The sequence below is a fragment of the Setaria viridis genome, chromosome 5 (assembly GCF_005286985.2).
Source record: "Setaria viridis chromosome 5, Setaria_viridis_v4.0, whole genome shotgun sequence".
Classification (NCBI taxonomy): Eukaryota; Viridiplantae; Streptophyta; class Magnoliopsida; order Poales; family Poaceae; genus Setaria; species Setaria viridis.
Window position 1 is genome coordinate 32111340 of NC_048267.2, and position 14798 is coordinate 32126137.

Below are 14798 nucleotides of genomic sequence, written 5' to 3' on the forward strand. Positions count from 1 at the left end.
CTCCCAAAAATCCATACCCTAGAAGAGAAGAAAGCAATGGCAGTAGGAACCAACAATGAGGCTTCGGTCATTGTTTGATCCAAAATGCTGTGCATTAGTTCATGCATGTTACACAACATACATCTGTGTGCGCCGCTTTCAGAATGAGCGCTGAGAGAACTGTATGCGTGCTCCTCGATGCGTGAATACTGAATACTAACCCCATCACATGTACAACAAGTAATGCTGTATAAACAACAGGGCAGAACCGTGCTAGCACGGGATGAGGTTAATGAAGAAGATGATGATGGAGACCGGCAGCTTCATGAGGGCCACGGCCAGCTCGACCACCTTGACGCAGCACGAGAAGCACGGGCAGATGCAGCACAGCGTTATCCTGCACCAAACGTGATGTATCCATCAGGCATGCAGCAGCGTGTTCGTAACTTGGCGAATAAGGTCGAACAGGGAAAATCTGGGACTGACGCGACAAGCCAGAGGGCGACGCCGACGACGGAGAGGAGGAGCGAGAGGAAGGCGAAGGGCAGGGAGAGCAGGAACCCGAGGGGCCTGCAGTCACCCATCCTTGAGACCTCGACAATGCGGCTAGCTTGCTAGCCGTGTGATGCGCCGCCGCCTCCCTGCCGTAGTATGTTTCGATTTCCGGCCGCCGGCCGTCTAGCTCTGGTGGTCGATCGGCCGGCGCTGCCGGGGGAGAATCTCCGCCACTCCCTTTTATGCCCCGGCCAGCCGAGGCTGCCGGGCAGGTGGGTGGTGCAATTAGTTGAGCTAATTTTAGCAAGGAGCAATGTTAACGGCTAGCACGAAGTGGAACGTGAAATGCATGCCACGAGGTTGTGTCGCCGGGGAAAGTAGCCCTGTGAACTCTATCGTAGTTCGTCTCGCTTCAATATTGTCATCCGGTGTCCTCGTTGCGCGGGTCCCGATCCGATGTTATTCCCAATCCAGGAGCAAGGTATGAACAAGTTATAGACTACGTTTCCTTCTCAAATGCACAAGATCATCACAAAAGAAAAACAAGATACAACTATCACTGCAGTGAGTACATAGGTTCCTTATATAAGAAGATAACCCTTTAAATTCAGAATGTAACCATTCATCTTGAGGATGTAACCCTTTAGCTTCAAGAGTAAATACGGTATAAGCCACTAATTTATAAGTAATATAACAAATATCAAGTACTTGTAATTGTGTGACCGACGTTCAATCAGAACGAATCCTATCCTACGAAAGCGAAACAACGAAACACTCACTATTAGGCTATGTTCACTTCGGTTGACGTCCCCAGGAGAGGATGGTCCATCCCGAAGACGAATCTTCACGTGGGATACGGGATGAGCTGGTCTAGCTCGTCCTACTAAGGCAGTGACTATCAAGGCCTTCAATTAGTTCAGCACTTCAGCAGCCCACTTAGTGGTATGTATATTATGAGAATATCACTAGACATATCTCTTCCTTGTCATTCTTGGCGCAAATGTTATATGATATTTGCCACAAATTTAATAACTATGAGGCGATCTTTATAAATCTATACCCTAATTCTTGTGATGGACCTTTGTAAATCACTATAGAGTTTGTGTTGGTCCGATCCCATAAATTGCAGATTTTGCACCCCCCTAAAACTTAACATCATCAGGTGTTATTTCGGACTCTAAACTTACAAATTGCATGATAGTTTTCCCTCTTTTATAATGCATAATTAGTTATGCTACAATGTTGATGAAGTCAAAAGGATGAACAACCCTTTACTCCCACGACCTCATGGCCTTCTTGGCCCAGTGATCAGCGAGGGCCCGTTTTTCGCAAATTGAGGTTACTCAGCAGCCCTTGCTTCACACTTTCTTGAAATATGATATAAGATACATGATATGGAATGTTGCTTGTATACATTCTTACAATATAATTATGTTTTCTATATAGCCCTTGCCAAAACTGAAAGTTGTCTATATTAATTTTATAAAAGTGGTACAAGGATATGTGGTTGCCTGTGATGCTATGACCTATGAGAAAAACATTGAAGCGGCTGAAAGCATAAGCTAGACGCATACCACTAATCTTAAAATGAGAACATACAGTGCAAATGAGTCTTATATTCAGATAGGATAAAGATGTCTTGGAGGATTCCCAAAGATACATGCGAAAAAGAATGTTGTTTTTTCGTTTTGTTTTGTTGCATTTTGAATGTATGATTGGATAATATTGTTCTTACTATGTGTTATTACTTTTTTACACACATTAGTACCACTAAAGTTAGTGGCGGATCTAAGGTGGGCTCGAGCCTCTCCCCCCAAAAAAAAAATGCTCCATTACAGCGAAAGGAGGAAGTTGAGGAGAAAAAGAAGAAGAAAAGGTGGAGATGGAGAAGGAGGAAGGAGCAAACCCCTCTAAGATTTTATCCTACCACCGCGACCGCTGAAAGTGCATCGGTAACAGTATAAAAATATGAATAGATATGTTCAAATCATCTATACTATGCAAAATTTAAGTACGGGAATTTATACAAGACAAAACAAAGAAAAGAAGAAAATCATCAGTACATGCAGGTTTCTACACTTCTTATGCAGATTCTTTTCATGCTCAACTTTTGTATGATAATAGACTATCCATTGAATATTTTTAGCTGGATTTTATACAATTTTTAGAGGTAGCACTAGCACCCCACACTTCAGCTGTTCCCGAGAAGGCACGAAGCTCTCCTAGCCTTCCCCTTGATTTCCCGGTGCGCGCTCGGCCGTCCCCAGCTCCCCATCATCCGCGTTCCATAATCCACCACTCCGCGGCGGAGTGCCGAGCCATCCGCTCCACGAAAAATCCTCGATTTTGGCCATTCGCGCCCGCACCGACCCGCATCCCGGCATCCGGCATCCGCGTCGCACACCCCTCCCACGCGGTTTCCCGCGGACGCCGCGGGTTTCTTTCTTTTCCCTGCCCACGGGCGCGCGGCGCCGGCCGGCCCCTATCATCCATACGCGTCCGCCACCACGCGGGGGGGCCGGGCACCCGGTGCGCCCCACCCGTCATCCACGCCGCAGCGGCCAGTGGGTAGCAGCAACCGGCGGGGAAGTGGGCGGTCGCTGTCGTTGGTGCCACGACACGCGCTGACTCGGACCGGGACCGGTACGCCGAAAAGCCCACCACACGACGCCCCCATTTCTCACCCGCTTCCTCCCCTTCCCTTCCCCCCTCACTCACTCCCCCCACCCCCTCCTGCCGATAAGAAGCTTCGTCGCCGTCCCCTCCTCTTTTCTCCGTCCTAGCAAAATCCTCCCCGTACCCAGAGCCAAGAAAGTAAAAGAGCTGAGGTATTAAAGGCCGGAAGCCGGCGAGCTGCGGGAGAAAAAACTTTCTTTCCGGGGAGGAAATCGGGACAGGGCCGGGTCAAAACCATCTCTCCTGGCAAGCAACCTCGTCTCCGGTTGGTGCTGCTGCCTGCCGCTGCTGTCGGAGACGAGCGGGTAGGGGAGACCACGAGCTCGGACGGGCGGCTCGAGAAGAGGGAAGGGGGAGGAGCTTGTGAAGAAGCCTGAGAGAGGTAGCCAGGGATCAAATCAAATCAAGCCATGGACTCGGAGCACTGGATCTCGCGCCTCGCCGCCGCCAAGCGGTACTACGCGGCGCAGCTCGGCCGCATCGACGGTGAGGACGGCATCCTGCCTGCCTTTTTTTGTTGTCCTGATTCTCTCTCCCTCCGTCGCGCCATGCGAGCGATCATGGTGCTGATTTGCGGGTTCTTTGTCGGATTTGGGTGCAGATATGCCGGGGATGGGGATGGAGGAGGTGGAGATGGAGATGGAAGACGACGGGGACATGGAGATGGAGATGGAGATGGCGCTCGGGGACGCGACGTGGCCGGAGGTCGCCTGCCCTTACTGCTACGAGGACCACGACGTCGCCTCCCTCTGCGTCCACCTCGAGGAGGACCACCCCTACGAGCCACACGCCGCGGTAAGTCAGTCACCTCGCCGCCTTGCCCTGCCCTGCAGGACTCTTACTGATAGTGAACCTGTGACGTGATGCAAAGAACTATCACCACTTGCTTGATTCTCCGATTAGAGCAGGACGAAACGTTGTAGCTTACTGCTTGGGGTGTTGACCTGATTTATGAGCTCATGAGCTTCGATATTTGGGCTAGTAACCTTGTCAGAGGATCTTATTAGTATTCGGGGGCATGGAAATTCCTGAGTAATTGTAGTTTTGATGACCTCCTGCTCTCTTGGGTATCCTTGTGCTGTCTATTTGGTAGATGTGATAATAGGAGAACCAAGGTTCAGCCAATTACAGAACTGAAGCTTACAGGTTCATTCATAGCTTCCTGCAAAGAACACAGCTGACTGGAAATTGTGGCTTAGTGACAAATAGAATGTTTAAGAAGTAAGGGTTCAAGATTAAGCTTATCTGTGTGCTTGTTCAGACTATAGGTTCAAGAACAATATAATGACTCTTAAGCAATTTAGCTGTTGCTTGGTTGCTTGAATGAGGTCTGGGATGAACTTCTGACCCCCTCCTTTTGTATTTCCTTGACTTGAAACCTCTTTGGGTGCTCTGCTTGAAGTTGAAGGGTTGAAGGTGTAGTTTTGGAAACAAAATAGTATAGCTCTGTGTCATTTATTTTAAAGAAAAAATAGTGCTTCTATCATGCTGCATAATGAGTATTTGTGCACCATATACCCTCAGTGGCCAATTGATAGTGTCTGCTCTAAGAGTACAGGGGCACATCCTCTTATGATGAAGAACCATGTGTAGTTCATTGACTTACGGTAGCTGTATTTGACAGTATAGAGCTCGCATATCTGGAACATTTGAAAGCTTACGGGAGAAGTTTCTGTCTGTTTTAAATGTGTAGTCTGATTCCATTGGTTTGAGAGATGAAGGCTGGGATAATGGATTCAATTGTTACATTTGGTTGTGCAATTAAAATGTATTCTTAAAGGATATTGCCACCTAGTTTAAGTCATTCTGGGTGGACAAAATAATTCTTTATCAGTCTTCATCTATGCCAACTCATAATCAAATTGGCACCTTATACAGCAATTGTTTTCGCTGTACTGTTAGACTGTTAGCAATGATTGATTTGTTCTCATTTTCATTTTTTACTTTCATTTCAGCCATGCCCCATTTGCTCCCAAAGGATTACAAGAGATATGCTTAACCATATCACCATGCAACATGGTTACTTGTTCAAGGTTCATCCCTCTCCCTCCCACCCTCTCTGGAATAAAATTCTTGTTAAGACTTGGAAGTTTCTGACACCTTCTTTTTATTTCTGTTTACAGAACGGTCACAGGTGTCGCAGATATATTATTCCCGAGAGCCATGCAATTTCTTTATTGAGCCGAGATCTGCGTGGTACTCATTTACAGGCTCTTCTAGGAGGTGGTCATAGCCACAGATCAAGTAACACAGCCACCACAAACATTTCCAGTGATCCTCTTCTTTCATCATTTGGCCTGAGTTTCCCAACATCAGATGCACCAGAGCCATCAAAATCAACACCTTCTATGCCAGATGGTGCCTCAGTACGTAAGGAAACACCAGCTCAGCCTTGGGAATCAAGGTATATATTACTCCTCAAATTCTTTGTGAACTACTTTTGCATTTATTATCCTAGCAAAAAGCTTCTAGGCCAAAATTTTGTAGCGATTCTTATAAGATGTTGCCTAACTGAGGTTAGGAATAGCATGATAGTTTCACACGTTCACGATTGACAAACTTTTCCCTTCAATGAAAATACTCCTATCCTTAAATGGTATTATTGAGCAAGCAGTCCCTCAGCACCTCTGTACTAAGACTAATTAACGAGAAACACATGGGTATACTATACTGACAGAGAACTCTCTTTACTGTTAAAAAGGATGCACATTTGGGCCATTTGAGACAAAAGGATTTCACTTGATAATGTTTTATATTTTCTTGTTTACATGTATGCTGTCAAGTGATTTGCTTTGGTCCATATAAGTTTTCAAGGGCTAATTAAATTCCTTGCGTATGGAATATGTGATTCAAACTTTTATTTCCTTTTCGATGGCAGTATTGACTCGTCTCTCACAAGCGAAGAAAGGGAACAAAAGAGGAAACAGGCCACTGACAGAGCAACCTTTGTGCAAGGCCTGGTGCTCTCAACTCTATTTGGGGACTGACTGTTCAAACAGCCATAGGTTCTTGCTAGATGGGCGCTTACTCCTGCCTGGTCCCCATAGTCTGGTAGTGCTCCACCAAGGTTGGTGGGTCTAACTCTGATGGCAGGAGAATTCGCCTGGAAGCTGTAGCCGCGTTCTTCTTTGTTGTTTCAGTAGAGCGCGGAGTTTCCGTGATGATACAGCTTTTAATTTAAGCTAGCTGTTGTACCTTTATTTTATCAATTTACCAGCCAGCAATCCCATAACTGTAACTCATTGGTACATTGTGTTTGTACTTTGTACCAACATACATAATAGCTGTAACATCTTCTATACGATGCAAAGATGGCACTTGTATGAGAGCAGTTGCCAAAGTGCAAAATCCTTTATGTCGTAGACCACTTCAGTATTCTCATATACAGGTGGAGACACGAATGGTGCGGTTGGACCGAGGCTGTACTGTATGTGTGCTTTTTTTCCTTGGATCGACCATAGTTACCCAACGGGCGTGTTCGCTTCAGCTTATAAGCCGGCTGAAAAGCTGAAACGGCTGATTTGTTGTGAGAGAAAAATACTGTTTGGTAGCTGATAAACCGGCTGAATAAGCTGAAACGAACAGGACCTGTGTGTTGTTCTTCGCGTGAACTATAGCTGATGTGGAATTACACGCTGACTGACTCGGTCGAGGTGCATTGACATGAGGATCGAGAAGGCTGCTCCGGTTCTTAGCTGTCGCTGTAGAACGCAGGCTTGAAAATGCAAACTTTTCGTGAAGCCATAACCATGCTCGTCCGTCGTCCAGGTGAATTGCTTCCAGCGCCAAATTGGATTTTTAAATCGCAACTACTGACCTCAACACCTGGTGTGTGTCAAGCTTGTTTTGATGCTACTCTCCGTCTCAAATTACTATTCGTTTTAATTTTTCTATGCACCTAGTACCTAGAAAAATCCAAACGAATAGTAATTTGGGACGGAGGAGTATTTAATTCCTAGTACCTAGAAAAGTCCAAACGAATAGTAATTTGGGACGGAGGAGTATTTAATTTTGTAAGATGCTCTCAGATCCTAAAATGGGTGAGATGACACGGCACCTCTCGATTATAATACCAAGTGGGTAGCAAAAGATATGTTCCATGTATTGGTAGTCTATTATTGCAGCTACGAGGTGCTCCATCGAGGTCAAGAAATCAAGCGCGGCCTCACCATCTCAATCCCTTTCACGTCCGATTTCTGTGAACTTGAAACCGGACGGAGACCAGCAGCGACATATTTTCCTGGGTAAAAAACATCAGAGGGACGAAGCACGGCATGCTAGCAACTGGCATCTCGTGCGCAACGTGCACAAGAGCTCAAGTGCATCCCACGCATAACAGATAGCAAGATCGATTCTGCTCAGCAGAGCTCCCAAAGAGGATCTGGCAATAATTTAGGTGTACAGAATCAGCCTCCTCCCCAAAATGCAGTCATATGTGCAGGTAAGCAGAAATAGCAACTCACTTTACAATGAATAGGATGGCACGGAAAGAAACTTCGGCATAAATAGGGTGCACTCATGATTTAAGTTTTGCACAGCCTTACTAAAAATCTAACAAAACTCTGGAGCTATGAATATGGGACCGAATCAACATCTCATTACACTCATTATATCATCCCTACCACAGAAATTCATGTGTACATCAAGTCAAGAAGAATCAGAGATAAATAGATCGCCTGTACAGGGAACTAGCATCCATCTACTCTACGCCAGCAAGCTTGTCTAAACCTGCAGAGAGATATTAATGTTAGACATGTTTCGAACACTACATGAACTTAGTTGACAATGCCAAGCAAGCATACCATATGTCATGAAGACTAACTAATCCTCCAGAATAACGAAGCAGCTCACTTTGAGAAATGGTCAGTTGGAAGGTGAACTCAGCTGCAAGAAGATAAAGCAAGCGTGCTGATCAGTGTGAGAAAGAAGTAATGGCAATGAAGTAAGGTAAGATCACCCTAATCTGCACATGGCATACAAATACAAACAGTGACACATGCAAATAACGTGCAAAAGGGAGACAGACACCAGTGACTCTTAGAGGACAAAGCAGAGGAACAAATTGGCATTTTATCATAAACAAGTCAAGCCTCCATCTTAAAATGATGCATTTTTAGCCTCCAAAAAGAAAGTTGCAGGTGTGTTCAAAAGCATAAGATTGAATACAAAAGCTAAAGCTAACATTACACAAGGACAAGGTTGAACGATACAATAAATAACGAAAACAATGCATATTCTCTATAAGGCAGAATGTGATCCAAAAATCTTACCGAGATACTCCCTCCGTTATATAATGTTTAGAGCAAGCTAAACGTCATATATTTAAAAACAGAGGGACTATCAAAATAAAATCTAGTCAGGGGAAAGAGGATTTCATTCACACAACGAGTAAGCGCATTCACACAATCAAAATTATGATAACATGTTATAATTGACTTTGCTGTGGCCTGTGGGGATCTCCCCCACAGTTCTTCCATCAACAAAATATAACAGGCAAATACAGAAGTGCTGAGATTGCAACAGACAGTGCATGGGCAATAGGGTTTCAGGCAATTACAGAATCATAAGATCCTGTCTTTGATTTTCAATAAAAGCAGAGATTAATCATGTCTCTAAAAAAGTTGGTTATCAACCATATAATTCAATCCCAGCAATCACAGCCTTCAAGAGTCAGACCTAGTACTCCTAAATGCATTATTATAGCCAATGTTGTCAACAGCAAAAGAAAATACAAGTTAACTGCATCCATAGCATACCTCAAAACGCATGTGCCTTTTTTCCAGTAATGATTTGGGAAATATGAAGTCCCCTGCTGAAGGCTTCATTGAACAGGATCCTTGTTTGCATTTCCTGAAGCCCAGGCAACCATGACAACACAGCCACAGGTGCAATAACAATTACTCCGAACAATATATCGTACAAACGTGCTACAGTCACCACAGTTTTCCACACTATCTCAGACCTCCTCAGATATGGCTTGAATACCAGAGCAATAGATATGATTCCCCAGCCAGTTGGCAGAAAAGCCAAAAGACTAGTAAAAGTATCAACAAACTGAAACTTTGTGAATTTTAACAGCACAACAATAGCAGCCACTGTACCACCAACAATGATTGCCTGGACAAGACGATACCGTATGTGCTTTTTTGCTGAATATCTGTCTCGAAAATAAGCCACTGTCACCAGAGCCACAAAAGCTAGGAGAATGCATGCCCATGATAGAAGATAGACAAGGATGCTTCTACTCTGACCAGCAATGTGAAGCCGATAAACAATTGCATACTGAAAGAAGAAAAATCGAAGGTCTAATATGATTTCCAAGATACTGCCCCATAGACCAGTTGTCCGGAGATGATCAGTTTCCTCCTCCCACCACGTCTCCCAGCTTTGATCTGACTTGACTGAGATCCCACCCCGGAACCAAATCCAGTTTAGAAAATCCTCAAAGTCATTAAAATTCTTCAGCCAATCTAAACCAGAAGGATTAAAAATGAAGGGAGCAAGAATCCATGAAGACACAAGAAACCAACTTGAAATTGTCAGCAGAATATACACCAGCGTATTCCCAGAGGCACTGCCATAAGATGCATAAACTGTCAATATCACACCAAGCTCTATTGCTTTGATGAAATGGCTGCGAGCATAGAGCCTATAGTTCTCAGCAAACTTCTTATGCTCCACAACAAAACCTCGGCCAGTAGCCCGATACTTCGCACCTCCATGAAGGATTGTCCTCCCATAATAGTGTGTCTTAGTTCCCATGGAGAAGGTGTAGAAAACAGATGCAAACTGTAGTTGCATTTTCATGAAATCCCACACAGCAGTGAGGAAACCATGCTCAAGTGAGTTTTCAATAATCATGGGTAAAGCTGTGAACAGGCCAAGCTGTATGACGAACTGCTGATTGAGGACAGCTCCCAGGGCTGCATTGTTAGTAGAGGAAGTGTTCTTGCTGATGTAGTCCTCGAGCCCACTGAGTGCAAGGTAAAAGCGCCCCCAAACAAATGCATAGACAGTAAGCACAACCATCATTGTGTTGAAATAAAATCCGACAGTTGTATAGAAGAAAGAAAGCATCCGGAAGAAATCCAATCGGTGGCCCAGCCTGTAAACATCTCGGCTCAAAGTTTGCTCACCATTGCCACTAGCAACTTTGGCTTCAAACATAGAGACCTGGTTGAGCCCCACGTCTCTACCTTTACCAACCTGAATATACTCATGGTGTGTAACATTGCCACCACGGAGGGTACAGTTGAAACCAGCGAATATGTCCTCACTGATGTTGATCACTTTTGATGCTTTACTGATACCACCTCGCCCCAAGAACCAAAGGCGATCAAAGACGTCGGGGTGGCCATAATGCATTCTGACTTTAAGTGGATCAGCCAGAACACGCTGCCCCAGAGTGACAAAACTTGTTTCCTGGGCAGACATGAACCAAGCAAGAGAAGAAACAGAACCCGTGAACACATGTTCCCGAACTCCAAGAATTTTGGGCTTGCGAATTCCATAATAACGATTGAACTCTTCTAGCAGGTTTCTCATCTTTAGAGCCTCTTCAAAGTAATTATCTTGGTTCATATCAATCGTTTGAACCGCATCACCCCTTGTGAAGATTAGTGCATGATTCTGATTTTCCGGTTTTCCTTCACCAAGCTTTAACTCTCCAGGCAACTTAACCCTGTAAATTTCAACCTCCCGCTGCAGTAGCTGATCGTATTTCACAAGAACAGAGAAGTACTCTGTTTCACCACCATTGTTCTGCCTTTCGTCAACATAGGCAACACGTAATGCTTCATAATTTTTCATTAGCTCCAATATTTCAAAAGCACGGGGGTCATTCTTAGCTTTCTGCTGACCATATATCTGGCATGCAACTACATATGTGTATTTCATGAGGACAGTCCCATACTCACTTCCTTTAAACAAGGAGCTCACACTGCTGCTTGCTCTGCTCAATGCACGTGAGGAAGATGCCCTGCTGTAATAGCCTGACCCACCAGCAACCCCATCATGCCTCGAGGATCCAATTCTTGAAGAACCCATAGTAGCTAGCTCCCTTGACCCAGCCTTTAAGTCATGTTCAGAGGCGGAATCCAGAAAGGTCAGCATTTTGAGAGCTTCGTAGTAGTACATCATGCCCCTCACTGTACGTGATAATGTCTGCCCCCTGTATGAGACCCAGTGTCGAAGATCTCTCAGCCTTTCCTTCTCGCTGTACAGCTCCTTAATATCAGACATTCCCTCACGCTTCATTCTCTCCACGAAGTACTCCCACTCATCTGGGTAAATCTGTTGTAGATAGTATAAGATTGAGATGCCATCTTCGTTCTCCTTATAGAGCTGGTCCTTGCTGTACAACACCTCCTCATTATAATAAGGAGTCAAGACACTGAAAGCCATCATCTTCTCCACTTGGGTTGCCCTGGGTATGTTCATAAACAATGAATTACTGAAAAAGGCAATCCTTCGACGAGCTTCCAGGTTCATTGGCACATTGATCATAGAGTCCCTGGAGGTCAGGATGGTGTGCATGCGCCTCACTTGCTTATAGAAGGTAGCGTTCTCCTCTCCAGGCAGCACAACTGCATCCACAAAGAGAAGGCTGGTGGGCCTTGACTGTGCAAGGCCTTCATTTCTCAGTTGTTCCATGCTCCTCTTCTCAGCCTGGAAATCACGAATGACAACGTCATAGAGAGTCTGCAAGGCATTGACTATCTTGGTAAAATCCTTGGTGGGTTTGAGAAGTAGGCTCAACAGAGCTACAAGCCTTGTATGGACATTATGCAGCTCAGTCATCTTATACTCCACAGTGAACTTCTCTGTTGCCATGGATCCATCAAAATCGTTGAACAATTGTGTAACAATGCCATGTTCCTCAGTCCCCTCCTTGATGATCTCAAGCAGCAAGTGTTTTGCACTATCATAGACCTCAACCACTGCACAACGACGATAATCGTTCTTGCAGATCTTCCTCCATAGCCTGCGATCAGGTCCTTTGACCTCCTTTGCCTGACCAAGTGCAAGAGACAGCTCATTACAGAGCAAGAAACAAGGCCAGCGGATTACACGCACATTCCACAGCTCAGGCGGCAGCTCAAGGAGCTCAACCTCACGATCACTAACAATGTCCTCCTCCCGGAACTTGCTTATTATTTCATTCCAAACAAGTGCAAATCGCCGTGCCTCCACCTGATTTGACTCAATCTTCCGGAATGATCGGCTGAAACCATACCTTAGCTGTACCCGCTGCCAGAAATTGCGAAGCCGGTTGGGCAAGAAGCTCTCATTCACCTGCTGCTCCTCTGGCATGATGTTGAATGACATGGCACTTGCAAAGAACTGGAACCGAAGCCGCAGCTGTTTCATGTCCCTGATCTCCCCCAAGTGTGCAAAAAGCCCCACAAGTGCACCAGTCAGAGAAGAAAAGATAGCATACCAAATCTGGATATCCATGAGGTAGATCAACACCACTGGTAACCAGAGAACAAACACTGCAAATCGATTGCTTTGGCCAAAGAACTCATGCCAAGTGTACTTGATTCCACTCAGCTTGTATATCTCTTTTGTGGGTTTTACAAGCGGCCTAATTTGGAGAAAATAGCTGAAGGCAAACTTCACGGCAAGCAAAAGCACCCAAAAGAAGGAGTACTTAACATTGTCAATGGTGCTCTCACGTAATCCTCGGCCAACAAAGCTGCGGCTATGGAACCACCAGGTGAGGGCGTAACAGATTTTCCAGTTGGTCTTCTCCAATGCATTCCGCACCCAGGGCACAATGAAGAGCACGAGGGCAAGGACCTCAGGGATAACAAACAATGCAGCTGCATAGAGGAACCTCATGATCCGTGAATTAGCAGCTGACGACCACTGTCCATTGCTTCTCCTCTGGTCCCAGATCCCCTTGTATAGGACAGCAAACGCAAGGACCCATGCTGCTGCAGCAATGACCTTGAGCACCATGCGCACAGCAAGCATGCGACCATCCCTGAAGGCACGGCGGAACTGCGTGCCGATGTCCAGCAAGGACTGGAGGAAGCGGAGTGCAGCCCAGGTGATGAAAATGGTGAGCACGCGCACCTGTGTGTCCTTGGACCTTGAGCCCTGGGACGAGATTAGATCATCCCATGGCCACTTCGCGCCCTCCCACGCCACGATGGCCGCAGCTTGCAGATAGAGCACCAGCATCACCCACAGCCTGTCGAAACTCCGATAAATGTTCCAGAAGGAGCGGACCTCGACGAAGCCCGTCTTGCGGACGCGGGTGCGGTCGGGTGGGGTGCGGAAGAACTGGCGCGCCTGCTCCATGGGCCAGCCGAGGCGGTCGAACACGTCACGGCGCCAGAAGTACTCGTTGATGTCGTCGTAGTTCCTCCAGGCGGCGTGCGGCGCGGTGCCACCGCGGCTGGACAGGACCTCTGCGCGGATGACGCCGTAGATTGGCGTGACGACGCGCGTGAGGAAGGCGTTCTCGCCGTGCACGGCGGGGTTGGCGGGGCGGCCCGTGGCGACGTCGGTGTAGCCCTCGAGGATGCGGTGCAGCTCGAGCGCCATGTGGTGGTAGATGTAGCAGAGGCACTCGGGCACGAAGCGGAGGTTGGCGGCCTCGCCCCAGACGAGGAGGTACAGGCCGGTGAAGAGCAGATCGGCGCGCGGGTCGCCGTCGGGGACGTGGACGTTGGGGCGGCGGCCGAGGAAGCCGCACCAGGAGGTGTAGTTTCGGAGCAGCTTCCTCCGGATTTGGCGCGCGATGCGGGGGTCGAGCGTGTCGGAGAAGTCGGCGGAGGTGAGGTGCATCTGCGCGTTGGCGAGGAGGAGCACGAGGTGCTCCCGCTGGTTCCTGACGTTGTCGCGCTGGAAGCCGAAGAAGGCGCCGAGCCAGTCCATGATGTCGTGGTCGGCGCGCCACTGCGAGAAGGGCGGCGGGCGGAGGCCCCCCACCGCCCGCAGCGCCGCCGCGGCCGCCCGCACCTCGGGGAACCGCAGCGACGGGTGGTCGGCGAGGAGATCGTGGATGGGCAGGATGTTGTAGGGCTCGCCGCCCGCGGCCGCCGCCGGGGCGGCCGCGCGGCGCTGGGCGGCGCGCGGCGTGGTCATGCTGGCATTGGGTGGGCGTGGGCTGGGGTAGATCTGGAGGCGGTGGGGTAGGAAGTCGAAGGGGGTGGGAGCTGGAAGGAAGGGGAAGGGTTTGGGGATGGTTTGAAAATTGAAATCCGGGGCGGCCGGCGTGGGGAAGGGGATGATGGACTGTGGAGTGCCGGGACAGGGGAGCGGAGGAATTGAGAAAGCGCAGCGCAGGCGGGCTGGCGGGGTGGACGGGCGTGGGGGTGCTGCGCCGCGCTACGCGGCTGGGGTGGGAAACGCGAATACGACGCGACCCAGGGGCCGGGGCGGGCTCGCGTGCGTGACTAGCCGAAATCCATGGACCGGTGAAACGGCGATCGTGGGGCCCAGCTCGTGGTTTTGGAATCGGTTTCAGGGTTTGTTTGGGTCAGAAACCTTCTCAAGGAAGTGTTGAGATTTCCATTCCTCTCTCCTAGCTGCGGCCGTAATCCGTGTCATATTGAATATTTGGAGGCTAATTAGAAGGATTAAATATAAATTAATTATAAAACTAATTACACATATGGAGGCTAAACGGCGAGACG

The 14798-nt window shown here is 47.5% G+C and overlaps 2 protein-coding genes, 1 long non-coding RNA gene and 1 other non-coding gene across 4 annotated transcripts; 1 reads left to right on the forward strand and 3 right to left on the reverse strand.

Moving 5' to 3' along the window:
* Nucleotides 1-43: 43 nt before the first annotated feature.
* LOC117857202 (uncharacterized) lies at nt 44-889 on the reverse strand. Its single transcript, XR_004640730.2, has 2 exons — nt 466-889; nt 44-376 (listed from the first exon to the last, which is right to left on the reverse strand). It is a non-coding gene; the product is annotated as an uncharacterized lncRNA (long non-coding RNA).
* Nucleotides 890-3184: 2295 nt separating this feature from the next.
* Nucleotides 3185-6505, forward strand: LOC117857201 (protein DEHYDRATION-INDUCED 19 homolog 3). The gene is made up of 5 exons (XM_034739723.2): nt 3185-3636; nt 3752-3945; nt 5106-5183; nt 5274-5554; nt 6029-6505. The coding sequence occupies exons 1-5, from the start codon at nt 3561-3563 to the stop codon at nt 6135-6137; spliced, it is 738 nt and encodes a 245-aa protein (XP_034595614.1). The 5' UTR covers nt 3185-3560; the 3' UTR covers nt 6138-6505.
* Nucleotides 6506-7629: 1124 nt separating this feature from the next.
* On the reverse strand, nt 7630-14456 carry LOC117857200 (callose synthase 12). The gene is made up of 3 exons (XM_034739722.2): nt 8907-14456; nt 7953-8034; nt 7630-7878 (listed from the first exon to the last, which is right to left on the reverse strand). The coding sequence occupies exon 1, from the start codon at nt 14245-14247 to the stop codon at nt 8908-8910; it is 5340 nt and encodes a 1779-aa protein (XP_034595613.1). The 5' UTR covers nt 14248-14456; the 3' UTR covers nt 7630-7878; nt 7953-8034; nt 8907.
* LOC117859380 (small nucleolar RNA J33) lies at nt 11221-11300 on the reverse strand. The gene has a single exon (XR_004641178.1). It is a non-coding gene; the product is annotated as a small nucleolar RNA J33 (small nucleolar RNA).
* Nucleotides 14457-14798: the final 342 nt, after the last annotated feature.

Excerpts from the sequence above, each read along its gene's own strand:
- LOC117857201 (XM_034739723.2), top strand. The coding sequence starts at position 3,561 with ATGGACTCGGAGCACTGGATCTCGCGCCTCGCCGCCGCCAAGCGGTAC. Across the intron at positions 3,637-3,751 it reads GCAGCTCGGCCGCATCGACG|ATATGCCGGGGATGGGGATG; the intron begins GTGAGGACGGCA and ends ATTTGGGTGCAG. Across the intron at positions 5,555-6,028 it reads GCTCAGCCTTGGGAATCAAG|TATTGACTCGTCTCTCACAA; the intron begins GTATATATTACT and ends TTTCGATGGCAG.
- LOC117857200 (XM_034739722.2), bottom strand. The coding sequence starts at position 14,247 with ATGACCACGCCGCGCGCCGCCCAGCGCCGCGCGGCCGCCCCGGCGGCG.